This window comes from Eretmochelys imbricata, chromosome 4, assembly GCF_965152235.1.
Source record: "Eretmochelys imbricata isolate rEreImb1 chromosome 4, rEreImb1.hap1, whole genome shotgun sequence".
Lineage (NCBI taxonomy): Eukaryota > Metazoa > Chordata > Testudines > Cheloniidae > Eretmochelys > Eretmochelys imbricata.
The window spans coordinates 99940759-99968293 of NC_135575.1; the positions used below are offsets into that span (position 1 = coordinate 99940759).

A 27535-nucleotide genomic window follows, 5' to 3' on the forward strand; every position below is an offset into this window, starting at 1 on the left:
ATCTCTAAATGTAGCTGTTTGTTGATAATAAACCATAAATATTTTTTGTTTTTAATGACTTTGTCTCACGAAACACCTTAAAGATTTGGATGTGTAGTATGAAAGGAGACATCATATCTCGTACAAAATTAGACAGCCTGTATGTGTGATTAATGTGAAATGATTAAGGTTCCCTAGGGTTCGGAAGCAATACTTAATTACACAGGTGCAGGCTATATAAAATATTTACACATTAACAGTCTCTTGGCTTGACTCTTCGTAATTACATCTTCTCTTAGCTGTTCAGTTGCTTGGAGTGTCACACACACACATTGGAAGTTATACACCAGATGGTAACTACTGAACGTATAGCTTATATTAAATATACAAAGCATTCTAAAGTGAAAGCACTTTAGAATCATACCAGAAAAATTATCTGAGCACAAACATCATTCTTTTGCGCTGAATTTTTAAACTAGAAATGGGGTGTCCTCTGTCTTCAAGCATTGTGAAAAAGAAGAAAACTTGCTAAATATTTTTAAATGGTAATAACCCACTAAAATACCAATTTCTGGGGCACTCCTGGGATAACTTACTGATGTCTATACATGAAAATATAAAATACCAAATGGAACAGTAAACTAGAAAAATTGCAGCTAATTTATAATTTTTGAAATATATATATATGCTTGGCTTGCCTTGACCATGCAAACACTTAAATATGTGTAACTTCACTTGCGTGATTTGAGTGGGAGTACTCACATGAGTGAAGTTATGGTTAGTGTGTGAACCATTTCATTTGTGGTTCACATGGGTCAAGACTTCCCTGGAATTCACTATATGCCAGATGTGTTGACTACTAAATGGATAAAGTTAAGTGATATGAAGGATGAAGAGTGATCGGTTAGCTCTCAGATAATTCTGAAATTCAGAGGAATTTAAAGTGCTACCAATGTTTGCAGTGTAAATTTCTGTATTTTAAAATTTATAACTGAGTCATAAATTATTTGTTTCCTTCTAAAACTTTATGGACAAGATTTTGACTATTAACTTACATCTTTGAAATAACTAAATTATGTAAAAATAAAAATCAGTAAGGATGCTAAATTACGGGGGGGAAATATGAATTTGTTTATTCAGTGTTTTTTCTTTCACTGATGGTAAAGTAGCTTTTAATTGTAGGACTGACATTTTTCATTTTAATATTACAGACAAGTATCATAGGGCTTGTGTACACAGTGGGGTGATGTGTTTTTTGAGTGTGTGATTTCTAAACCACACTAAAGAGTTACACATAAATTGATCTGGATAGACTCTGTTGGTGCACTTTAAAGTAATGCTGTTTGAAACAGTACTATGTTAAAGTGAACTAGGGAACCTTTGGTACGCACCAGGAAGTTCTACATGGACCAATTAATCCGCAACACACTAATGCATTTTAGAAATCGCTCTCTGTAGACAGGTTTCAGAGTAACAGCCGTGTTAGTCTGTATTCGCAAAAAGAAAAGGAGTACTTGTGGCACCTTAGAGACTAACCAATTTATCTGAGCATAAGCTTTCGTGAGCTACAGCTCACTTCATCGGATGCATACTGTGGAAAGTATAGAAGATCTTTTTATACACACAAAGCATGAAAAAATGGGTGTTTACCACTACAAAAGGTTTTCTCTCTCCCCCCACCCCACTCTCCTGCTGGTAATAGCTTATCTAAAGTGATCACTCTCCTTACAATGTGTATGATAATCAAGGTGGGCCATTTCCAGCATAAATCCAGGGTTTAAAAAGAACGTCTGGGGGGAGAGGGGTAGGAAAAAACAAGGGGAAATAGGTTACCTTGCATAATGACTTAGCCACTCCCAGTCTCTATTCAAGCCTAAGTTAATTGTATCCAATTTGCAAATGAATTCCAATTCAACAGTCTCTCGCTGGAGTCTGGTTTTGAAGTTTTTTTGTTGTAATATCGCAACTTTCATGTGTGTAATCGCGTGACCAGAGAGATTGAAGTGTTCTCCGACTGGTTTATGAATGTTATAATTCTTGACATCTGATTTGTGTCCGTTTATTCTTTTACATAGAGACTGTCCAGTTTGCCCAATGTACATGGCAGAGGGGCATTGCTGGCACATGATGGCATATATCACACTGGTGGATGTGCAGGTGAACGAGCCTCTGATAGTGTAGCCACTATCACTTCAATCTCTCTGGTCACGCGATTACAGACATGAAAGTTGCAATATTACAACAAAAAATCTTCAAAACCAGACTCCAGTGAGAGACTGTTGAATTGGAATTCATTTGCAAATTGGATACAATTAACTTAGGCTTGAATAGAGACTGGGAGTGGCTAAGTCATTATGCAAGGTAACGTATTTCCCCTTGTTTTTTCCTACCCCCCCCCGCTCCCCCAAGACGTTCTTGTTAAACCTTGGATTTATGCTGGAAATGGCCCACCTTGATTATCATACACATTGTAAGGAGAGTGATCACTTTAGATAAGCTATTACCAGCAGGAGAGTGGGGTGGGGGGAGAGAGAAAACCTTTTGTAGTGGTAAACACCCATTTTTTCATGCTTTGTGTGTATAAAAAGATCTTCTATACTTTCCACAGTATGCATCCGATGAAGTGAGCTGTAGCTCACTAAAGCTTATGTTCAAATAAATTAGTTAGTCTCTAAGGTGCCACAAGTACTCCTTTTCTTTCTCTGTAGACAGTATTACCCTACTGTGTAGACAAGCTCTTAAAACATTTGGGAATTACTTTTAATAATAAACTTTTACATTACAGACAATGGTTTGCCAGGATAAAGGAGAATAATTTTTTTTCTGATCTTCACATTAAAGTATCATGTGAAATCTATGAATTAAGAAAACAAAGGTTTGGATCCAATATATTAAAAATCCTGAAAAAGCTGTTATGAATGGTCATGCCAAGACCAAATATCCAGGGCATAGGAGAGGGCCATGTAGATTTTGATACAATGTGGGCGCTAATCCTGTAAGGTATTCACCCAGGCAGAGAGCATTATACCTGTGCAGATCCCTTTGCAAGATCAGGAACATAGACTGTAGTGTAGAAGTCTCTACGCAGGAATTTATATAATAATAATTTCAACCAGCAAGCTCTCAGACAATTTATCTCTATTTCAATGAGTCTCTAGATATGTTTCTATAATAAAGTTTTATGCAAAAATATGGTCGGTGGTGTCAAATTGCAATAGGAAATTGTCTCCAAGAGTTTCTCCATTTTGTTTTGTAAACTTCTAACACACGATGATTAATTAATGTTGATTTTCGGTCTGGACCAGTCCTGAAGCAGCAGTGCAATAGGATACCACACACATGTTCAAACAGGAGGACCTTGTCCCTGGACTGGCACGGTCTGGGAACACTGCGGAGGCAGGTAGCTGAGGCCCTGACAGGAAAGGGATTGGAAGGTCAACTTGTGGCACTGTCTAGCAACGCTAACTGAAGTGAAATGTCACTGCGATATCAGGAATTTTGAAGTTAAATAAAAGATAGAATTGAGGGAGGACTCCAGTAAGTTTCAGTTGGTTCTGGAAAGAGGGTTAAGGAAAGAAAAACAATGTTATGATGAACTAATCTTAGCATATGTGCAGCGTGTCTCAAGTGGCACGTGACCAGGATTCATCATCGAATCTGGTCCACTGGTTGGATCATTAGCTTCCCCAGGTTGGGCTGGGTACTGATGGGGAGTGCAATGTGAACGGTGATCCGTGCCTCCCCAATAGAAACCAAAGAATTCAAAGTCTAGTCTGAGTCACCTTTCTTTTTATGTTTTTCTTTGGATTTTCCCAAGTCCCAAACTGGCACTTGATATTATTTTCTGTAAGTACCTCAGCACCTCTGGGCAACTCGAGGATAGTGTTGGTCTCAGTTTAGAATGCCCTCGTTTTCGTTGGACTGTAGCCCACCCTGAATGCTCCACACACGTTTTTTTAAAAAAATGTGTGAATGGTATTCTGTGTCTACAGTGTTTTTTATTTAATCAGAGAATTTGTGATATCATCAGTTAAACATTTCACTGAATACATGGATTTTGGTATAGAATAATTTGGTCTGGAAGGCTTATTAGTTCATTCCTCTGCATTGTGGCAAGATTCATATAACTTCTGTAGAAAAAGTTGGTGGATTTACAGGTTTCAGCTGAATGAGAGTGAGCTGGAATAAAGTACCATTATACAGGGGACATTCCAGTTCAGTCCCAATATTATCTTTTTCCATCAGTTCACAAGAGTTTGCTTTATCTTCACCATACTTCTCTTTTTAGAAACCCTCAGCCCTCTTACACTCTACCTGAAATTTGTTTATTTGTGCTGTTCAGCCTTTCAGGTTTCTCAAATAAACACTTAGATATATTTTCTTCCTCAACAACTAATATTCTTACCCTTTTAAAGATCCTTTTTCTCATTCATTTATTTTTCTTTGTGTCCCTGTCTCTTAACTAAAGTGATATTCTGAAGCATTGCTTCAATCAGTAGAGCATAGCCTTGAGTTGAAAGTGATTCTAATTTGACAGACTTCCTTAAGGAAGGTTTGTAAGGAACAAAGACAAAAATCAGGTATTGTTTCATAGTATATCTTGATATGAATATTTAGTACAAGGAAAACAAGTTAATCCAACAGAGAGAAGCAGAGAAAAATTGGGTAGGGGGAAAGTGACACTGTTAATGCAAATAGCCAAAAAACATTGGTCCAAATGGAAAAAAGTGGGAAAAAATTAGTGTATTCTCAAATTTTTTTTTTTTTTTTTTTTGCTGGTTGCAAGACATTTTTTTTCCTGCTTTTATAGCAGCAGATGCTTCTGTGCCATTTTCATCAGCACAGAAAATGGCTCCAGTATAATTGTAGGTTAAGAATAATTTGAAAAATCCTGCAACCTGTTCAGAGAAAATGGTAAATAATGCTAAATATGTGGATTTTATATACTTTTTAAAAAAATATCTTGAAAATCTGTTTTGGCCATGAACAATTTATAGAGTTCTCTCCAATAAGTTATTGAATAAATTAATTTGAGAACCTTTATGTTCAGTATATAAAATATCTTCTTCTAAGTTTTTGAGTTTATTTTTATCTTGTTGCCTTTTTCCTTAATTGTATCTTGCGCCAGAAGTAAATTTAGTATGAGCAGAACATGGGGAGATACTTTTTTGTATCTAATCTTAGTATTTTTGAAGGTTTAAGGTGAATTTCCCTAAATTAATCGTTTAGTTCCTTGAAGCATAGATTTTCAGAAGGGATCTAACTGATGGTATGAATTTCATTAGTTTCTTTATATTATACTAAAAGTTTATTGCTATGTTCTCCCCTACATGGGAATAGCCTGTGGAGGGCAAAGGAAACCACAGGATTTCACTTTCCCTCGGGGGTGGGATTTATCCTCGGGGGTGGGCCACAACAGCAGGAGCTGGTGGTTTGGTCCCTTTAAACTATGGATCTTAAGGAATCCTCAGGAAGCAAATTTTCTCTCTACTGACTCTTCCCTGCCATAGGATCTATGGCTCTCATAGGTTAATTGTTTACAAGCTAGGGGTTCCCAAGGGAAAGCTTTGCTGATCCTATTAACTACCACTAAATTCCAGGTACAGTGTAACAGGATGACAGCTACTGCAGGAGCTGTTCTATCCAGGAGCTTCTGCAGCATGGCTGTTTCAGGAACATCTATCTCCTGAAGGCAGGGATCCATAGCACAAGTTAATTCAGAATTAGGTTGTATTAATTTGTGCTGCTTTGTCTGGTAAAGTGGGTTAATAAATCTGGAGGAGGTCAGCCTGAACAGAGCTTTTTAATATTGGGGAATTTAATGGGAGGAAAGAGATGGTCTAATGTCATCTAAATGTCGTATTCTCCCTCCACAGGAGTTGAGTAACTCCTGTTCAAGTCCATGGGAGTTACTCATATACTGTGGAGAGATGGAGAATAGGGACTCTATGTTTGGCACTTAAGCTGTATCTATCCTAGGAGCTAGGGATGTGATTCCCCTGCTTGTGTACACATACTTGTACCAGCTCTCATTAAACGAGCACAAGTATAAAGAGCCGTGTAGCCATGGCAGCACGGGTAGTGGCAACGGAGATGAGTACGCAGTCACCTGAAACCAGTGGGTACGTACTCGGCACAGCTAAGCCAGGCCTGTGCTGCTGCTACCAGTGCTTCTGTGGCTAAATCCACTATTTATACTCACGCTAGCTCCATGTGAGCCAGGAAACCACACTCCTAGCCCCCTCTGGCACTCTTTGCAGAGAACTCTCAGCATCTCTCAGCTTGCTGATACTGATTGTAACAGTGTTAAAAATGCGCATTTGATGGATTATATAGCAGTTTCCTTAGAGACTCTTGAATGAGGTTAGGGACATTTGTTGTTTGTTTAAAAAAAAACAACACACATGGAAGTTGTGTTAGATTGTTCAGAATTGTTTTTGTTGCAAGAAGTCTGCCTGTGCTCCCTACTAATCACCTTTTTCCGTCCATTGTCCTTTTTTCTTCCTGTGATCTGGAAATTATTTGACCCTTATGCTGTATATTGCCTTGTATTTCAATGTTTCTAGGTCACACTATATTTAGAGTTAGAATACTCAACAAATGAAGCCCAGAGAAATGTAAATTCCATTTTTCTCTGAATTGCTGTTTTGTAGCAGGTCATAGCAGTTATGGCCAACATTCACATTCAGACTCATTTTGCTTGCTTTCAAGATCATACCTAAAGAGTAATCTCATTGTCTGTTTTTAATTCACATTAACTTTTCCTTGTTCCAATCATTTGTTTTGGTAAGTAACTGTAGAAACATCTCCTCCTGACCCCCCACCCCTCCCTACTCCTCCAAATGCCATTGTATAGTGGACTAACTAGTTGAAGTTTTGAGGGGATCTGTTCCCTAACCCATCCTGTAAATATCAATGCTAACAACAGTGTCTTGTGTTTTTTTTTTCTTGTTTTTTTTTTTTTTTTATCAATGTGCTTCTTCCTGTGTGAATAATTATATGTCTAGAAACAGCCATGGAGTGATTTTGCTGTACTGAATGGGGGAAAGATTAATAGTGACATTTGGAAGGCAAGTATATTGTCAGATTTTAGAATATTTAATATTATTACCCTTGTTTTTGCATGGCAGTGGCTGTATTTTTGTTTTGTTCTGTTTTGTTTTTTGCCTCACAAATGTCATTCATAATATAGGCCAAAGTAAATGGGGTATTGCTAGGGATATCTAGCACACAAACATGCTGCCATTTTCTGATCTTTGCACTTAGAATGGATTCAGTCTAAATCAACAGGGTAAATATCATGTTGTAAAAATAAGATGCCTGCACTGAATGAAAAATAATATGAAAATATATGCATGCCTTTTTTAACTTTATCCAGAAACACTGTATGCTTCTTGGCAGGGAGGATTTTATTTCCCTTTGAAATTAGAGGTAATTTGCTGTAGCACATGCCTGAAAATGTATTAATAATGGTATGTTTATCTTTAGGACCTTCATGCAGCCACAGTGAATCCAGACCCCAGTCTAAAAGAATTTGAAGGAGCAACATTACGCTATGCGTCTTTGAAGCTCAGGTATGTTGTTTTAAGAAATCTCCATAGAGTGGCCACCTTGAATATGTTGCACGGTGCTATAAACTATATTGACTGTAAACCCTATTTTCAATATTTATTCAATGTTGTCTCATTGTTGCCTTGTACTCCCCTGTCTGTCTGTATCCATCCGTTTCTCTTGTCTTATATTTAGGTTATAAGCTCTTTGGAGCAGGGACTATCCTTTTGTTCCATGATTGTACAGTGCCACTGTGGGGTTCTGATCCATGACTAGGGCTCCTAAACGCTGTGGTAATACAAATAATAATAATAATATTTTTTCATTACAGAAATGCTCCACAGTCTAATGAAGATGATTCCTGTAGCATCAACAGTGATCCAGAAGCCAAGGTCTGTAAGAAAATATTTAAAAGGGATAGCAATTTAAGCTTGTAATTGTAAACAATGCATGCAGGGAGCAAGTTGTCTTGTAGGTTTAAACTTAAATACCCCATTCAAGATGTTAGTTGAAATGGTAATATTTTGGCACAATGCACATAGATTTTAACTATGTGAGTCTCTAAGAGTATGTATATACTGCAATGTAAGCCCAGACTCACATTCAGTCTACAGCCCAAACCCCCTTCCATCTACATGCAAATTTATCAGACTCGGGCTGGGTCCAAGGACCTACAGGGGTGGAGGGTTTGAGCCAGGGTCAAGCCGAGACCCAGGGTTTGAGCTCTGTTGCTTTGCAGTGTAGACGCAGCCCCCGCATCTCGGATCCTAGGAATCTGCCAAAAGTATCCCACGGGCCAGCTTCCTTTGTCATATCTACTCCAATCGACTCGAGGAGGTTTCTGTCTTGTTTGTGCTTTCACTGTTCATGCTCGTTCATGCACTTTTTTTTTTTTCTGTGTGATTCTGTTGTTACTGGTGTTTTGATGTGGTTATGGCACCTAGCATGCCTGGCAATCGGTGAATGCTGTGCTTTTCTAATACATTTATAAATAAAGCTTTTTATTTAATCAAGAAAGTTGATTGCTATCCCCGCATCACATCATACAATGTCCATGTAAAGTAATAAAGGTAAATACATGATCAGGGACAATTAGGCGTTAATAAGCAAACACTATTCCCAGTACAGTTGTCTATATGAATCCATACTTCATTCACTTCCTTACATCAATCCCTACTGTGAATCCCTTCTTCTCCATTTCATAAGTCATCATGTCATTCATAAATACACTGCATGGCAATTAATTCCTCACCCCTCCCCAAGCACTGAAATATCCCACAATCAGTGAGCTCCATCCCCACAAGCACATTCATAAAGGGGCTTATTTGCCCTCTTCCGCTGGGCCATGCAAGTCCATAATGTGGGAGCACAAAGCATCCCTGACTTCTGTTGCCCGGGTGCATCCAGCTCCAGCTGTGGCAGCTGCACTTTCTGGCTGAGGGAACCGATTCAGTGGCCCCTTGCTGACATAGGTCCATTCAGGGGGAAATGGCTCACCTCTGGCTTCACAGAGATTGTGAAGAGCACAGCAAGCCCCAGTAACGTGGACAGCATTGGTGACACTGGCATCCAAACAGATCTATAAACGTCTCCAACAGGCTTTCAGTCTGCCAAAAGCACATTCTACACCTGCTGGGGGTGTAATTTTGCCAGGGCCTCTGAAATCAGGGTACAGTTTATAAGCCAACGCAAAAGGGGGTATGTGGGGTCCCCCAGAATAACAGTGGGAACAGTAACTCCATTTCTGACAATGTCAGTTGGTGGGACTGGTGTCCCAGCCTGTCCTGAATGTAGATTCCTGATTGGCAAAAAACTCTGGCATCGTGAACTTTCCCAGTGCAGCCACGTTGCCATTCATAAATTGGCCTCTCTGGTCCATAAGGGCCTGCAAACCAATGGGGTAGTACCCATTGTGGTTTATATACTTGTGCTCCTTGAGGAGGGCAAATTATGGGCATGAGTCCCATCTAAGGCCCCAGTGCAGTTTGGGAATTCCATTCTCTCATAGCCAGCAATTACTTCAGGAATATCTTGTATGCGGGCACCAGGGAGTCTGGTACCTGGTTGGTTTGACTTGGGTCTGCGTGCTGCAATGTGGACGCTGGAGCCCCAGGTTCGAGTCTGTGTTAGAAAATTCTTAATGTAGGGTTAACAATTGGTGTAGATATTCAAGCCTTATGTTCTCTAACCCAGGGCCAGCTGACTTGAGTCCCACTCAGCCTGGGCTTACATTGCAGTATAGCCATACCCATAATGTCAATAAAAATAGCAGGACTAAATCCTCATTCAAGTGGACTGAAAATATACCCTTAAGGGTGTTGTTTTTTAAAACTGACTAAAGCCAAGAAATTCAATGTTAGGGTAAGAACTCCTATTGACCCTCCATACTTAACTGACTCCTTTGGTAGTACAATTAAGTTTCACACCTTGAACTGAGACCTTGTTGCTACTGTACGCCAAGTATCTCCACACAGCGGTGAATTAAGGACTGAATGTCAACCTAAAGTCTGAAATACCTTTGTTGTTATTTTAGTAGAGCTTAGTTTTTTTAAAAGTCTGCATGTTTGAGCACATATCTCCACATCTATCATTTAAGTATTTTGTGGGCTGCTTTGATGTGTTGTACATGTACATTTTTTAGGGATGCTCATGATCTGTAATTTGAAATCCAAATAATTTATATACTCTTTTCTGCTATGTCATCAATCTACAATGGCAGAGGGAACATAATCTTCTTATATGTTAAATATGCAATTTAACAGATTTAATAGGTACAATGGTGTTTCCAAACACACTTTGGGAGAAAATAGACTGCTCAATGGACTTACTTTTCTGTTTGCACAATTATTAGTCAGTACATGCATTTTGAGTTAACAGGCTGATCATTTAAAAAGCAAGGGTTCAAAAAGGAAAATGTGGTAATCCTAAATTCTGAGTACAGTTTAACAGGATGACAGCTGCTGCTGCAGTAGTGAGAAGCATAGGTCTTCACACACCAGCCAAGAAGCTGGTCTCTTAAAAATAAATCTTACTGGGTGATGTAGAACAAGGAGGTAATATCTGGAGAAGTTGGATTCTGCACAAGGTGATTTTGCAAAGGTTAATATTATAAATCTGTTCTGCAGGAAAGCCTGAGGCAGTATTGCTGTAGGCCACCAAGAAGTTTTGTTTCTTCCATCCCCTTCCCTTGCTTATATGTCTGTTCATGTAGAATGCAAACTCTGTGGGATAGGAACCAGCCTTCTGCATCAGTGCAGCACCTAGCACACTGTTGACACAGTATAAATGATTAATAATAACTGAGCACTCGTGTTTCTGGGATCTCCACAATGGGCAGGAGAAGGGACCATGAGGAATGAAGTCAGGAATATGAAGTGAAAGAACTGTATTTACTGTGGGCCCTTTCTTTTCTGTGTCAGTTACTGTAGTCAGAGTTCTTTATATGCTGTGCACCATTGGCTTGTTGAGTCATTATAGGGGTGGTGGTAGTAATGTCTAAATCTCTTGTTCTGCTGTGTGATTTCATGACACTAACATTATTTTTTATTTTCATAGCACCTTTCATTCCTCAAACTCTTTACAAACTACATACGTTATGGACACCATCATTGCACTGTACCTATCTATGACATGAGAGGCTGGCAACGACTTGCTGCATGCTACACAGTACAGGGATGGGAAATGTTGGCCAAAGGGTCTAGGGCAAATCCTTACCCTTATGAAAAGTGCCATGGGATCTCTAATGCCCACCACAGACAGGGGTTTTACAATATGAACCCCTTTCCCCCCCCCAGTAAACTCCATTGTAGTCAGTTTATTCAGAAGGATATAGGGTTGAGAGAGCCCTGCTTAGATTTGAAGCGGTGATTTCAGAAAGGCTAGATGCATCAAACCAGTAGTTTTAGCCCCTGAAGCATTCCCTTTGGCATATCATCTGTATCATCTTTGTTATATTAAAATCAAAAATACAAATCTAACATGGCAGAAAGTACAGTTTTCTTCCTTTGATTTTTTAGGTGAATTTGGTATGTGTTTTTTTTCTACTTCTGAAGAATTAAAATCCCAAACCAGACAGATTTTTTTATGTTCTATTTTATTAAAGTGACAGCAGTTTTAAAACATATTTACAAAGAGAGCTAGTCAGTATGTTTTAAATAATAGAAAAAAATTAACAGTTATTGTTTTAACACCCCCCCAAACAGTTCTGAATATTGTACCTTTTTCAGCAAAGAAAACTGTTTGCCACCTTGTGGACAGCCATGAGAATTATTTTCTTGCAAAACATATTTCTGTAAATGTCTAATTATATTTGAAAGTGTTGGTGCCAGGAAAGAGCTCATAGCTGGTGTTCAGGTAGTTTCTGGTACAGGTTAAGTGTGATTCATCAACTAAAACAGTCAGATACAAAACAGTAAACAGAAATTGTTTCTATATGCATTTTGATTTAGGGCATAAATTCAAATTTTAGATAATTGGAAATTGGATAACTGAGGTTTACCTGTAATAGAGAAGATAGAAAAGTGGGAAAAAATGATTGATTGAAACCAACTGCTTTATTTAAATAATGTATTTCAGTGGGAATTTATTGCGGAGGAGACAATGCTAAGCTAACCACTAGTTCAGTATGTAAGCATTTTACTTCAGGGAATTATCTGTTTATTCTAAGATATGTGAAAATGAATTTGATTTGGAGTACACAGTGGACAGCTGCTCAAATCACAGAAACCGCATCCCTCTTGGTTAATTTAAGGCCCAATCCTGCAACTTGTTAAATGTTACCTGGAAGGTGCTGAGGGCTCCAAACTGTAATGCTGGAATGGGAATTGAGATGCTTAGCACCTCCCAGGATCAGTTGCACAGACTGTAAATTCCTGTAGGCATGGGACTGTCTACATGATTGTAAAGTCCCATGTTTACCTACAGCACTATATAAAAAGTAATATTTCACCATGATTGGCATTCTGCTCAGAAGGAAGGTGTAGGAATGGCTCAGTGAGGTGGGAGGAGAGAGCAGTGGTTTACACTTTGTCTCGCTCACATGGGGTAAGAATCCTCTTCTCTCAACTTAACATGCAAAATGTTCATCTAAAACATAGACAAAAGTGTCAATGTACTTGATGCTGAGCTTACTTTTTACTCCATGTTTGTTGTTTTACCTTTTCCTCATTGAAGGACTGTTGAGAAAGATCTCAGCTAGGCTTATTGGCTGTCTAGCAGACCTTCTTTACATTCCACTTTCTTGTCTTATTCACACCTAGCAATTGTTGTGGCTATTGCTGTGATTGCTCCATACTCAAGCCTTTCTCCCTGATTGGTTCTACTTGCCCCCCATTTCTCTTTTGCAATTGTGAAAGGATGGAAGATGGTATCAGAATCTGGCCCTTAATTTTGCTGAGTAGTACCTTCTGTACAGTTATTTCCATTGAAATCAAGGAGAACTACAGCATGAAAATCTGGATCTATGTGTTTGTTTCATGCAGCACTGAGCACATTGTCAGTGTTTCGCAAAAACATAGCATCTCAATTTTCATAAGATGTGGTGATTAGTTTAGCTTTGCCAAAACATTTTAGCACTATGCAAAATAATATTTTGCAAAACAGAAAGTAAAGCTGTAAACACCTGGCATTGTGCAGTCATATAGTAATGTAGCCACAATTCTTACGGACTTCTTACAGAAGAAGACACAACAGAAAATGTCTTGTCTCTTTGGATATTCAGTCAGCTAGCACATAATCTGTTGATTTACATTATTTGGTGGCTTGGCAATCCAAATTCCACTCCAAGGAACTGGACAGAGAACTTCGGGTTGAAGAAAATGGTGCTTTTTCACCAAGTTCTTAGGTATTAGAAGAGAACCACTAAGAAACGAGGCCTCCCTGGAAACCACTCTGTCCCAAAGGGTGCGTCTATGAAGTATGCAGTAGCCTGTAGCATTGAGGTCACAGACTCGAGCTCATGGGGCTAATGCTACCATGCTAAAAATAGCTGTGTAGACATTGTTTTTAAATTTGTGGCGTAGGCTGGCTCTCAGGCTCCGAAGCCCCAGCCCCCACCCCCACCCCCATTTGGAAATGGCATCTACTTCTGCTAGACACATCATTGCCAAAAAATGGCCCTGCAAAAACAATATGCAGACATTCCCAGGGAGCTGATGGCCATTCCCAGAGGTGTAATGGCACTGGTTAGGCATATGCTGTACTTGTTGGCATCCTGAAATTCCTTAGCAAGCTGCTCTATTTGTTGGTCAATGCTTGGCCACCATACAAAACTTCTGGCGAGTGCCTTCATTTTTACTACCCTTAGGTGATCTATGTGGAACTCTTCTAAAATTCTTGTGTTCAGTTTACTAGGTATAACAACACAAATTCCCCACATGACACATGCTTGATGTATGGTAAAATCACCATTGTATGTGTATGGGTGCCAGATTAAGGCTGTCGTATTTACGGCCCTTCATAGTGGCTTCATAAACCCAAGCTAGTGTGGGATCCCTCTTGGTTTCTGCTCAATCACACTACCGTCACCGGGGCACATCTAATGTGAAACAAGTTGACAAATGTGATAGATTCTGTCTTTATTACAGGCCATCTTTCATCTAGCAAGGGCAGGCAGGAGAGCCCATCTGCATTTGTGTGCACTTCTGTTCTTTTGAATTCGATGTCCTAGACGTAACCAGCTAAGAAAAACGTCCTAACTGTAAGAATAGTAGGACAATGGAACAAACTGCCTAGGGAGATCAGGTAATCTCCTTCACTGTAGGTTTTCAAAAGGAGGCTGGACAGCCATCTGTCTTGGATGATTTAGACACAACAAATCCTGCATCTTGGCAGGGGCTTAGACTGGATGACTTTTGTGGTCCTTTTTAACCCTATGGTTCTACGATTTTATAATTCTAAGAGAGTCCAGCATTGCATATGTGCTGTCATTGTCATAGAAACTGCCTTCTTCAGATGAAGGATTGCTACTACGGGGTTGGTGTTCCATGACAAAGATGAATTTCCTCTCATATAGATACGGTTTGAATTTCTTCACACCCCATTCCAGACTGAAAGCCTCTTTGATTTTTGGTGCATATTTACATTCTGAAAGATGTGAAGGAAAATTCTGTAGGTCTCTCACTGCCATCTGGCATAGTGTGCCATATTGCTGTCCCAGTTCCATATCAGGAAGCATCAATGTTAATTTGATAGGCAAGGATGGGTTAAAGTGTGTAAGCATGCTGCCTGATGTGACCAGTTCTTTTGCTTCCAGGGAAGTTTTTTTTGACACTCATGTGATCAGATTCACTTTTGACTAGTTTGCAGTAAACAGTTTAGCAGATGTAATGCAGTTGCTAGATTTGTTATAAGTTGGCTAATGTAGTTGATAAATCCTAGAAGTAATCTAAATTGGGACACATCCTTTGGCGGTGGAGATTTCAGGGCTGCTTTAATCTTCTTCTGAGATTTAAGTATGCCTTGTGCATCACAAATGTGCCCACTGTAAGCTACTGAGTCCTTGAGAAATTTCCATTTTATGCAATTGGCTGGTAACCCATATTCTTTTAGACATTTTAATACCCTTTGTAGGGTTTCCAGATGTTCTTCATCACATCCACCGGTCACTATAGTGTCGTTCAAATAACACTGTGTTCTCAGAATACCTTGCAAAACTTGGTCCATTGCCCATTACCATAAACAGGAGCTGAAGCAGTGCCAAACGCTAGCTTGTTGTACTGGTACAGACACTTATGTATGTTGATTGTGAGGTATGCCTTAGACTCTTCTTCTACCTCCATCTGTCGGTAACCTGTGACAAATCAATTTTGCTGAATCACTGTCCCGCTGCCAGTGTAGCAAAAATGTCTCAAATGTGAGGCAGAGGGCATTTTTAAACTTTCAGTACAGGTTTATGGTGACCTTAACATCTCCACAGACCCTAACTGCACCACACTTTTTTACAGTTGGAACAATAGGAGTTCCCCTCTCGCTCCAGGGGTCCACTTTTGAAAGTATGTATTCTCTTTCCAGTTGTTACAGTTCAGCATCTACCTTTGAACAGATACTGTAAGGAACAGGTCGAGCTTTGTGGAACTTGAGCTATGCCTTCTCAGCTAGGATTATTTTAGCCTTCGTGTATTTGAGTTCCTATCCCTTCTAGCTGTTCTTCAACTGTTTTAGTGGGGTCTGCTGAAAGTGACTGCAACATCTTTTATAGATTATTTTTTCAATCCAAAGGCACCTAATGTAACCATTCACAGCCCTACAGGGCTGGTCCCCCCTTTCTCAATGACACGTAAGTCTAATAAACTACGCTTATTGTTACACTCCACATTCACTTGCATCCAATTGGCACTAGCTTTTCTCCCATATAGGTTTTTAGCAACATCGGTGTCTCCCTCAGTTTGGTATTTTTAAAGGTTTTCATATTCTGAATGTGAAATAAGTCACTGTGGAACCTGTGTCTAATTCCATTCTGAGTGTTTTTCCTGCCACCCTTGGTTTCAAACAGATTGCTGACTTGTCAGTTTTGCTCACACTATATATCCAAGCTAGCTTCTCTGTGTATACGTTGATATTCCTTTTCTTATACTCTGATTTGGTCTCTTCTTTTTTTCTCTTTATATGAAAAACATCTTGGATCTGACCTTTTTATTACAGCTTCTGCAATATGCATCTTTAAATTGACAATAAGAAGGTGGAAACCTTTTTCACACCAATAACGGTGTCTGTCTGAGTGGACCAGCTCTTGCATTGGGTTACAATTAGTTTATGCATTCCTACTTCTGTTTTAGCTCTGTTATGCTGTTCTATTGTATCCCTTGCTGTAACTTCTCCTGCGCGTTTAAAAGTGAGATTTTCTCCGTTAAGAACCTCTACTGTATGCTTTCATTTAGCAGTCCGCCCATAAAACTGTCTCTGAGTGCCTTGTTAAGCCCATCTTAAAAGCCAGTGTTCTGATAATCTTTTTATCTCTGTTGCAGAGGATACATTTACCTTCAAGTTGATTCCGCTTATGAAACATTAACCTTTCTGCTGTCATCAGGGGCCTGGGTGCCAAATGTTCTTGAATAATTTGCACTCTCTCTTTAAAGGTTTTGCTTGCTGGCTTCTTTGGGGCAATCAGACTGATTACTAAACTGTATATTTTTCCTTTAATCACTCTCAGTAACACTGCTACCTGTTTTTCTGGGGCATCTCATTTACTTCAAAATACTGCTCCAGCCTCTCTCTGTATGTGGACCAGTCCTCGATGGCACTATGGAAGGCCTCCACATTTCCAGTATAGCCTGGTGTTTCACCTAGCTGCTGTCAGTGTAGTAGTTGGGAGTACTCTCTTCTGTTCTAGACTCCTCCCCAGCTCCGGGGCTGCAAGCAATGTTGTACATTGTTTTGCTTCTCTGATGCAATAGAAGGGGTTTGAAATCCTCATTGCCAATAGTAGTGTAGGGCTGACAGAGCCCAAATCTCTGATTAGAAACATAGACAGGTACACACAGTTGGAGTCAGGATGGCTGGCTGACTCTTGTATTGCAGAGAGAGAGAGAGAAAAAAAAAACATAGTAACCACTAGATAACAACTGATTCAACATAAGAAGTTGCTTATGAAACTATAACCGCAAATTCACATACACAGATTCAAGACTCTATTCAAAACATGCAAATATATCACATTAGCCTTTCTGATTTTTGTCCCTACATGCTTGTGCTATTCTTTTGTACTCCTCCTTAGCACAGCCATGTTTCTACTTTTTGTAGCATTCCTTTTAAATTTTCAAGTCATTAAAGAACTCCCGATGTAGGCACAATGGCCTCTTGCTATTCTCCCTGCCTTTCTGTCGTATTGGGATAGTTTGCAGTTGTGCCTTTAATAGTGCCTCCTTGAGAAACTGTCAGCTCTCCTGAACTCCTTTTTTCCTTTAGTTTTTCTTTCCATGGGATGTTGCTTACCAGTTCTCTGAGTCGGTTAAAGTCTGCCTTCTTGAAACCCTTTGACCTTATTTTGCTGCTCTCACTCCTTCCTTCTCTTAGAATAATGAAATCTGTCATTTCATGGTTACTGTCACTCAAATTGCCTTCCACCTTGAGATTCTCTACCAATTCCTCCTGTTAAAGGTAAAAACATTTTGATTAGCCCTAATACTGTACACCAGCAATACATACTTGGAATCGGTGATTGAATAATGCTTGTGCTGAACAGCATGAATATCGGCCATATTTTGAGAGTTGTAGGTTTCTGAATATCTATTGGAAAGTAACCAGCTGCTGGCTATTTGAGAGTGCACACACTGGTTTAGCGGGAGATTTCCAGGTCTCATGAGACCATTTGAACCAATCAGTAGCCACTGAATTTAATAATTACTGATTGTCAAGTGACATTATTGTTTATTACTCAGCAATTTAAAAATCATTTTTCATTCATTTGGGAATGTTTGGAATTTTTTGAAGGACAAAAATTCCATAATCTCTGTTAATCAGATTTCCACACCAGATTAATCTCAGAGTAACGCAGTTACATTAGAAATGAATGTGCCTGTTCTGGGGGGCTTTTTTTGTAATGATCTGAGTTGAATGAACTACTTCTTCCATGCCAAACTTCAGTCAGTAAAAAAACTCAAACTGAATCATAGACCTCTGAAAATCTAGGGTTTTAATGGAAATGATGACATAGCCTGAACTGGAGAAGTGTGAAAATGCTATCCTATAAATCCAGGAAAGCAGAATACCATTAATTTAAGTAAGCTCTATCCAACATGACCTAAAAGAAGAAATCTTACATGTTTTGAATGTTAAGAACTGGAATGAGTATTCATTAGTCTAAATGCTTTTGTTTTCTTTGTTTGTTTTAAGCTATAGACAGTTAATTTGAAATTTTTCTTTCTTTCTTTCTTTCTTTCTTTCGGTAATCTCTCTCTATTTCAACTGGATGCTCCCTGAGACAGTAGTTGTGACATTCTGGGGCAGGGGTGGCCACCCTGGGGCTCTGGAGCCACGTGCGGCTCTGCAGGGGTTAACATGCGGCTCCTTGTGCTGGCACCGACTCCGGGGCTGGAGCTACAGGCGCCAACTTTCCAGTGTGCCAGGGGGTGCTCACTGCTCAACCCCTGGCTCTGCCCCAGGCCCTGCCCCACTCCACCCGTTCCTGCCCCCTCCCTAAGCCTGCCATGTCCTCGCTCCTCCCCCCCCCCCTCGAGCCTTCTGCATGCCACAAAACAGCTGATCAGGAGGTTCGGGGAGGGAGGGGGAGGTGCTGATCGGTGGGCTGCCAGTGTGTGGGAGGCACTGGGAGCGGGGTGGGTGGGAGCGAGCTGATGGGGGGATGCTGATGTATTGCTGTGGCTTTTTGGCAATGTACATTGGTAAATTCTGACTCCTTCTCAGGTTCAGGTTGGCCTCCCCTGTTCTGGGGTGTAATCTAGACCAGTGAGGGGCTTGTACACGCTGCCCCACAACCTTGGGTGCCTTTCAGTGCCTTGTTGCAGTAGCTCCCACTTAAGCCACTCTCAAACAGCCTTCCAGCATGCAAGACACACCCTGAGTGTTCGTGCATAACTGCAACCTAACAGCCACACTTGGGTTACACTCTGGCTTTTACCAGCCTGGGTAACTCTGCAGGGTGACCCCAACACCCTGCCCATCCTGGATTTCCCCCAAAAATGTATTTTCTGGACTCGCCAGCCCTCTCTTGGACAGTCCAGAGATATTAGATCCATTGTCCCTTAAAGCGAGTACAAGTAGTGAGGCATAAAAGTCAGAAATGGTCACAAGAAAAAATAAAGATAAAATGCTTCCTAGTGCCTAATTTTACCTTAAATCAAGTTTAGTTTGTAAAGTTCTTTCCACAACTTTCAAGCAGCATTACTGACCAAACTTTTCAGGTCAGGACCCCTCCCTCAAAGTTCAACGGCTGTTTCTTTTGTCTTTTCAGGTACAAAGATGGAAATGGACAGGGAGAGATATACCTTGGGGTATTTGCCCCTCACTTTTATAGTTCAGCCCCCCTCATAAAGTTCAATTGAGCTGAGCAAAGGAGACATGGAGTTTTACGGTGGTGGGGAAGTTTGCTAAGATGCAGATCTGTTTGTTCTTGCCCCATTTCTTACCAAGGAATGACCACTTGATAGGTGATGGCCCATCAGCTTTGATGACACCTGGCCTGGAGTCTACTTGTCCTTTGTCTGTGAGAAACAGGTTTAACTGCTTCCCAGACGTATCTGGTAAACACAGTTCAGTCATGATTTCAGTTTATGTTCATAATTTTACATATAATGTTGTTACATACACTTTACTATATTATTGATCAGTGAGTCAGTAGTTTTTAAATAGTACCTTACAAGGCATATTTTGTACAAAGATTATTACTGTAGTGTGTGGGGTGTGAATACAAGGGTGTATTCCATCACAATAATGTTTTAATTTTTTTAAACACAAAAGAGGGTCCCCCCACCCATCCTTTCCAGTTATGAGCTGAAAAGTACTGATATTTTGTTAGAAAGCAGCAGCTCTTGATTATTCGTTGGTTGCATTGGGATTATTGATTGAAACTGAAGTCAGTCTTAGTGATCATCATACTGTCGTTGAAGGGGAATGTTGCCAATGTCCCTGCCAACTATCAATCTCTGTGGCTTTTCAGGGAGTGACAAGGACTGCAGTGTCTAAATTGGCTGTTCGCTTCAGAATTTGGCTGTCTGCCATTAACAGCATTAGGGCACATTCTCTGCCTAAGATTCTGCAGGTAAATAATGCAGCTGCTCTAAAATGTTCTCTTTTCAAAAGCACTTTTTTTAGGAATAGTAAATTAAAGTGCTAAAAATATATCGTTATAACAACTAAGAAGCGGGGGATAGGCACCTTTCCTTGTTGTACATTAGACCCTATGGAGGAAATGCATTTGCTTACTCACTCCTTTCCCAGTTGCAATGCACTGTGCACTAAATTGCATGGTAGTCAATATTTTATAGTGTCCTCAAATGATATTGTATATGATAATTACGATGTTGTGATATGATATAGTGTAATACTGATTCCCATCTACCAAAGAATACCTTCAACAATCATATTTATTTAAAAAAAATTATGAAATATGTATTCCCCCCAGGGAATTCAGACTTTTAAAGAAAACATTAACTAAAATGTAGCAGTTTAAAGGATAAGGTTATTATTGTTATTTAGCGTTTATATTACGGTGGTGCCAAAAGGCGTTCAGTAAGAGTAGAGCATCACTGTGCTAGATGCTGTACAAAGATAGACCCAAACTTGCACTGAGTTTTATGCATGGAAACCCCTGTCCATACATAGAGCCCCACCAAAGTCAAGTGTGGAATGCAGCTCAGGATAGTGACCATAGAGACAAACCTAATGCGTTCCCCCAAAGAGTTTACAATTTAAGAGGCTGACTTTTATTTATTTATTTATTTTTGGTAGGAAGGGTTACCTTTTTTCCCTTCGTATTTGGGAAGCTACAGCCTTTCTTGAGCCCTTCCTATATATCTGAGTTTTCAAACTATGATTGTTTTAGGGCTAGATCCTGTGAAGTGCAGAGTGCTCTTAACTCTCAGAAATACCATGTGCCACTGAGATTTTACATTGTCCATCACTGTGCAAGATCAGGCCATAAATGAATGAGATGGGAGGGCGTGGGGTGGAATTGAGATTTTTAAAGTCCTGACAGAAACACATTGTAAAACTAGTCATCTCAAGAAAGAAAATAAAAGTTGCCTTAAAATTGATCTACAATGAGAGAGGCTTTCCGGGTCTGCAATGCATGAATTTATGATCTGAGTTATTATCAACCACTAGCAACATTTTCTTGATCAAGAGATACTGTGTGAAGGACTTGCATTGTTCTGCTGGATTTCCAAGGAGTTGGAAATAGTTAAGATGAAATATGAGAATCTTATCTCTTGAAATACCTGGTTGGTATATAACTAATGGTGATTATATGTCCTGAGGGTTTCCATTTCTTTTTCACCAGTGACTGTTCCTGGGATAACTAAAACATAAAATACTGATAGTGTTAGCTTTGTGGGAGCATGAAGAGGGATCTTGTGGGTCAAATGCACACTTTGCCCTGAGGTGATGCTGAATTGTGAATATTGCTAATGAAGATGTGACCTAGTTAGGCTGTTGATTGGATATACGTATGTTAGCTATTGCTGAACCAGTAAGGTGTCCCATTATAGTGCATAAGGCTTTTGACCAATGAAGAACTCTTTATAATATGAAAGAACTCTGTTATAAATGTAGCTATGGGAGCAGTGAATATCAACTGTATTTGTGCAGCCATGCACAATAAATAAAAGGTATCTGATTTTAAAAGAAGAGGTAGCTCTGGCTCCCTGTAAGCTAAGTATATCTGGGTGTATTTAGCTGGATTTTCTTTTTACATTTGAAAACATTTAGAAAGAGTTCGCCATGTACCTCTGTAATAATGATAGTGTAATGTTTGGTATCGCTTCTGACTTAGTTGTGCACTGTACTTTTTTTTTCTTGGCTGTAGCATTTTTTGCACAGAACACCAGAAAAATCTGCCTTCTGACTAAGAACTATCCCATAAGGCTCTGTGTTTCATGATTTTTGATGTGCTCTGATTCAACACAGTAAACTTACTTCTGGACCAGCACCATTGATCTCTTGATTTATGAAGGCATCTTTGGTAACTAGATAAAAATCAAAAGTAGGAAACCAAAATGTGGCCATTTTCAGCCCCCACAGGGAACAGCATGTGTGCAAAGCTGCACTCACCATTCTGCAGATCACCGGGGAGGTGTGGGGGGTTCTAATATATTTCTTGACCCGGTTCCTGACATGCTGACAAAACTCACTATTAAAGTGGAAGTACAAACTCAGAGCCTTTTCTCAGATTTCTGTTAAAGCTCTTCCATTAATCAGCTGGCATGTGCAACAATATATTGGTGACACAGTCACAATTTGCAGCCCCCATGACCCCCCCCTTCCCTATGGGAGATCAATCAAGTTAGTTCTGCAACATGTCTAGTTTTTGTCAGCTTTGGCATTGAACTGACTAGGTTGATTGTGAACTGTCCCTTGTGTACCCATTCATCATGTTGCAGCTATGGAGTGAGCTTGCCAGATTATATTTTTATGCGTGTCTTAATTATTTACGGTAGCTTGCACACTCTGTGTAAAATATACAAAGATGACAACCTGGTCTTTTTTACACAGGTTTTTTTAAAGAGAAGCTGGTGTGTAGAAAACTTGGGAAAACATTCTGTTGAGAGAGTTCTACTGATACTATACTATATGCTTTTCTTTTTCTATCCATAATGTGTCAAAAGTGCCATGGCATTTGTCAGGGCTGAATCCCCATTCTGGCACTTCGAGTGCAGAAGGTGGAAGCCCGCAAGGATTTTAAAAAAACCTAATACTTGCCACTCCAGGCTGGTATTACACTCCCAAGGTTACAGCTTTTCTCTGACCTTGGCTTGGTAAATGGTGCCACCACCCAAATGCAAAAAAACCCCTTTGAACTCAGGAAGGAGCACTTGGGAATTCCTCCCTGTGGGGTACTCTCAAGCCCTTTCACACACACACACACCCCGCCCCCAGGGAAGAGCTGAGGAAGAAAACAAAGGAAATTAGCTGTTGCCACCAACTAAACAAACAGCATAGGCACAAACCTCTTAGGACATCAAAAATCCAATCCTGTTCTTAAAAAACATAAATTTGATTAAAAACAAAAAAGAAAAAAAAATACATCTGGATCTTTTGCTAGATTTTAAAAGAGCAATTCCAAAAATTAAGCACCCAACTAGCTTTCTTGGGAGTTCATCTTAAAGGTTACAAGCAAACAAAAGCCTCAGGAAAAAGAAAAGGAGTACTTGTGGCACCTTAGCGACTAACAAATTTATTTGAGCATAAGCTTTTGTGAGCTACAGCTCACTTCATCGGATGCATACAGTGGAAAATACAGTGGGGAGATTTATATACACAGAGAACATGAAACAATGGGTGTTACCGTACACACTGTAACAAGAGTGATCAGGTAAGGTGAGCTATTACCAGCAGGAGAGCGGGGCGGGGCCTTTTGTAGTGATAATCAAGGTGGGCCATTTCCAGCGGTTGACAAGAATGTCTGAGGAATGGGGAGGGAGGGGGAATAAACATGGGGAAATAGTTTTACTTTGTGTAATGACACATCCACGCCCAGTCTTTATTCAAGCTTAAGTTAATTGTATCTAGTTTGCAAATTAACTCCAATTCAGCAGTCTCTCGTTGGAGTCTGTTTTTGAAGTTTTGTTGTTGAAGAATTGCCACTTTTAGGTCTGTAATCGAGTGACCAAAGAGATTAAAGTGTTCTCCGACTGGTTTTTGAATGTTATAATTCTTGACGTCTGATTTGTGACCATTTATTCTTTTATGTAGAGACTGTCCAGTTTAGCCACTGTACATGGCAGAGGGGCATTGCTGGCACATGATGGCATAGATCACATTGGTAGATGTGCAGATGAACGAGCCTCTGATAGTGTGGCTGATGTGATTAGGCCCTCTGATGGTGTCCCCTGAATAGATATATGGACACAGTTGGCAAGGGCTTTGTTGCAAGGATAGGTTCCTTAGGGTTAGCACAGAGGAGATACATGAGCCAAAATAAAAAATAAACCTGATTGTGTCTAACTAAACATTCCCTATCCAAATAATTTCTTCTAGGTATGGAAGATGAATTTTCATAACTGGTTCAAGCTTTACACAGCATTCCTGCTTCTAGCATTGCTGCTCCATGTCTCTTTCCCCAGAGAACAACAGACAAAGGAGAAGTTTTTTTCCCATTTTAAAAAGTTTTAGCCCTCCCATTGGCTCTTTTGGTCAGGTGCACACTCCTTTTCCCTTACCTGGGGAACTTTGTTAACCCTTTGCAGGTAAAGTAAGCAGAGAACAGCCACCAAGAGGGACTTTATAGCTAACTGGCTGGGGTGTTCATAAAAGGGAGCTCCCCCCTGCCCCTTTCATGTATTACAGCATTGTAAGAAGGTGGAGTGCCCACTCTGCTCTCAGCAGAGACTATTCCTACTGGTTATAGTCCAAACTTTTCCCCTTCCTGGCGTTTCTCTTTATTTTTAGCTTAGACAATAACAACAAAACAAAAAAATTAGTCTAAGCATTCTTCCCAAATTTAGCTGTTCCTAAGGTTTTCCCTGCAGGACCTTATCTGCTCTAGAGCATTTCATGGAGCATATTTAAAAAATAAATCAATTACAACTTTTGTGTTGAATGACCCCACAGTAGTTAGGTGACTTTATTCAGCATGTATTTCTGGGTTCATTTCAATTTTCATTTTAGATCTGCCATTCACTTGAAAGGAGTAAAAGACCTTTTTCATCCAAGTTTTCCCAGTCGCTCAGCCAAGATTAAGGGAAGAGTAATATGTAATAATAATGATCACTTGTATAGAGTTTTAAAAGCACTGTACAAACAGTATCTGGTTAATTCTCACAACACCCTACTACTCCTAGATGGGTAAGTATAATTACCTGTGTTTTATTGATGGGGGTGAGATGGAGATATTAAGTGATTTGCCCAAAACTGATGGCAGAGCTAGGATTACAACTCAAGATTTCCAGGCTCCAGTCCTGTTCCCTGTTCATTAGGAGCTTGATTGAAACCCATGGAAGTCAATGGCAATGACTGACTTCATTATGCTTTGGATCCTGTCCTAGACCACTTTGCTACAGAATACGTGATGATACTGTTAACAACGTTGTTTCTAAAGAGAGAGGGTGAAATCCTTCATTAGGGGCCCTATTGAAGTCAATTGGAATGTTGCCATTAACTTCAGTGGAGTCCACATTTCACCCACGTTTCTCAAAGTTCTCTATTATGCATGTTAACTTTAAAATGAAATGCAATAGTACTGAATATATGCTGCAGTTTGCTTTGTATTATTTTATTTATGTCAGTCAGATTTCACCATAACACATACAAGAAAAAAAACCCACTAAATAAAGCCAAAATAATACAAGGAAACTGTGTATCAGTAATTATAAAACACATTCTTTCATACCCTGCAGATTCCAGCCCTGAGGGCTTATTTTCGCTGACAAAAATAAGTGGTTTTTTTATTGTGGGATAACGAATGCACTTTAGCTAGCCTGCTGTTAAAACGTAATAGAGACCAGACACTGTAGTTGTTCTGACAGGTAAACTAGGCAAGGTCAGTCCCAGGTGGGGGTCTAGTGCTGACCTACCCTAGCTACGTCATGGTGAACACTACGACTGCCTTGTCTCTGCTTAGGATTTTACAGTGAGATAACTATTCTGCGTTTATTATCTGACTGTTAAAAAACCATCTTTTTAAGTAGCGAAGACAAAGCCTCAAAGTATGACCTTCATAGAGTTCTCTGTTCCTCAATGAGGAGAGCAGAGATAAGGATGGAAAGAAATGTACCAGTGTGGTGACACTGTCACATTCCCCTGCCTTGACAGAGCTGGTTTGATTTTCTTTGGTTTGACCTCACCTCCAGTGCATTGGTGAGCTGCTAAGACAGAAAAGTACTAAGTTTGAAACAAAGAGCCACTCCTGCCATCCAGCACGTGGAGAGTCTATACATAGAGAGAAATGAGAGATTCTGCAGCACCCTTGATGGGAGCAAGGGCTTAACAACGCAGAAAGAAAGTTAAATATTTAACTGCAAGGATGCACACTCAGTTTATTGTAGCCGTTATTTTAGAATATCTGCAAAGCCTACATGTTCATACTCACAAGAGACTTAGTTCAAACCTTCAATATTTTTAAAAAAGAATGTGACATAATTTCTGAATTGTAAAACTATGTGTTCTCATGGTTTGAGCATCTGTGTATTTGTATATGATAAAGGCATTTCTTTTAGCAACACTCATCTTAGAATATGAACTGGGGTGGAAATTTGGAAATGGAAAGAAAAATGTGCTTTTTGAGTCTGGTATTTCAATTTTAGGTAATTGAGAATTTTAAGGTGATAAATTTGTCAGGATATTTCTCTGAGGCCAGGACTTGCATTGCAATCTCTTCCCATCAATTATAAGAAAGTGTTCACCTGTTCTTTAATTGCATAGAATTGTTATATTCTTCTGCTATACAATTTAGCTTTGATCATCACTAATATTTTCATCTTAAGTCAATGCAAACTTTCTTCAGTGTGTTTCAGTCTAGTTCATTGATGTATATGATTTCATACAACCATTCTGTTATAGGATCTTAGGCATGTTACTTGCTTCTTGTAAGCTTAAATCAATATTTTTTAAAAAATTAATAAATAGAAGCGTAAGTGGAATCCTTTGGATTGTACTGGCTGCATCAGAAATGATTAGTTTTATGACCTAAATACTTTGCCTACATCTGTTTGTTCAGTGTTCTGTGATAAACTTGCTAAATAATGTAATGATATATGTAGAAAGTCTCCAGGTAGGAGAAGTAACCTTTTAATAAAGACACTAAGGGAAATTGTCTGAGTATATCAGGCTTGATGTCTCGGGTGATGTAAGAAATAAAGAAACGGTGAATAGCCCAGGTTTCATTTGTGAAATGGGGGATCAAAGACAATGTGTTCCAATTATGTAGATGTTGATACTGGATTTTGCATGTCTATCAGATGAAATCAAATTCATCTGTATTTCTAGAGCACCCATCACCGTGGTATTTTCACACACATACATTCCAATCTTTTCATTTCATTTTCATTTACAAGGGGCTCTCTTCTACCTTTACTCCTTCTAGTCTAGTCTATGTGTGTTCTTCTACCTCCCTCATAACCATTGTATCTAAGCACCTGTCAGTAGTGCACTAGTTGACATGACTAACATCTATCACATGTGGTTTGTTCAAGGTTTGCAGGAGTGCACCTTGAACTTGGAGCCGAAGGTGATCAGGTTTGCACTGGTTTTTAGTTCCTGTGATTGTTCATTCCATAGTCCCAGACTGGCCCCCTGAGAATCCTCCATGGTCTGTATGACCGAACATTCCCCCTAGGGTAGAAAGTTCCACTGTGCTTGAGGAGTGACATTGTCAACCACGGACCTCATCCTGGAG

General features: G+C 39.6%; 1 protein-coding gene across 1 annotated transcript in view; it reads left to right on the forward strand.

Moving 5' to 3' along the window:
• The window catches only part of APBB2 (amyloid beta precursor protein binding family B member 2), a 285381-nt gene that overhangs the window by 169572 nt on the left and 88274 nt on the right, over positions 1 to 27535 (forward strand). Inside the window, exons 6-8 of the mRNA XM_077815721.1 lie at positions 6987 to 7049; positions 7468 to 7553; positions 7862 to 7922. Of these exons, the coding sequence (XP_077671847.1) occupies positions 6987 to 7049; positions 7468 to 7553; positions 7862 to 7922 (210 nt within the window). The remainder of the gene's footprint in view (positions 1 to 6986; positions 7050 to 7467; positions 7554 to 7861; positions 7923 to 27535) is intronic.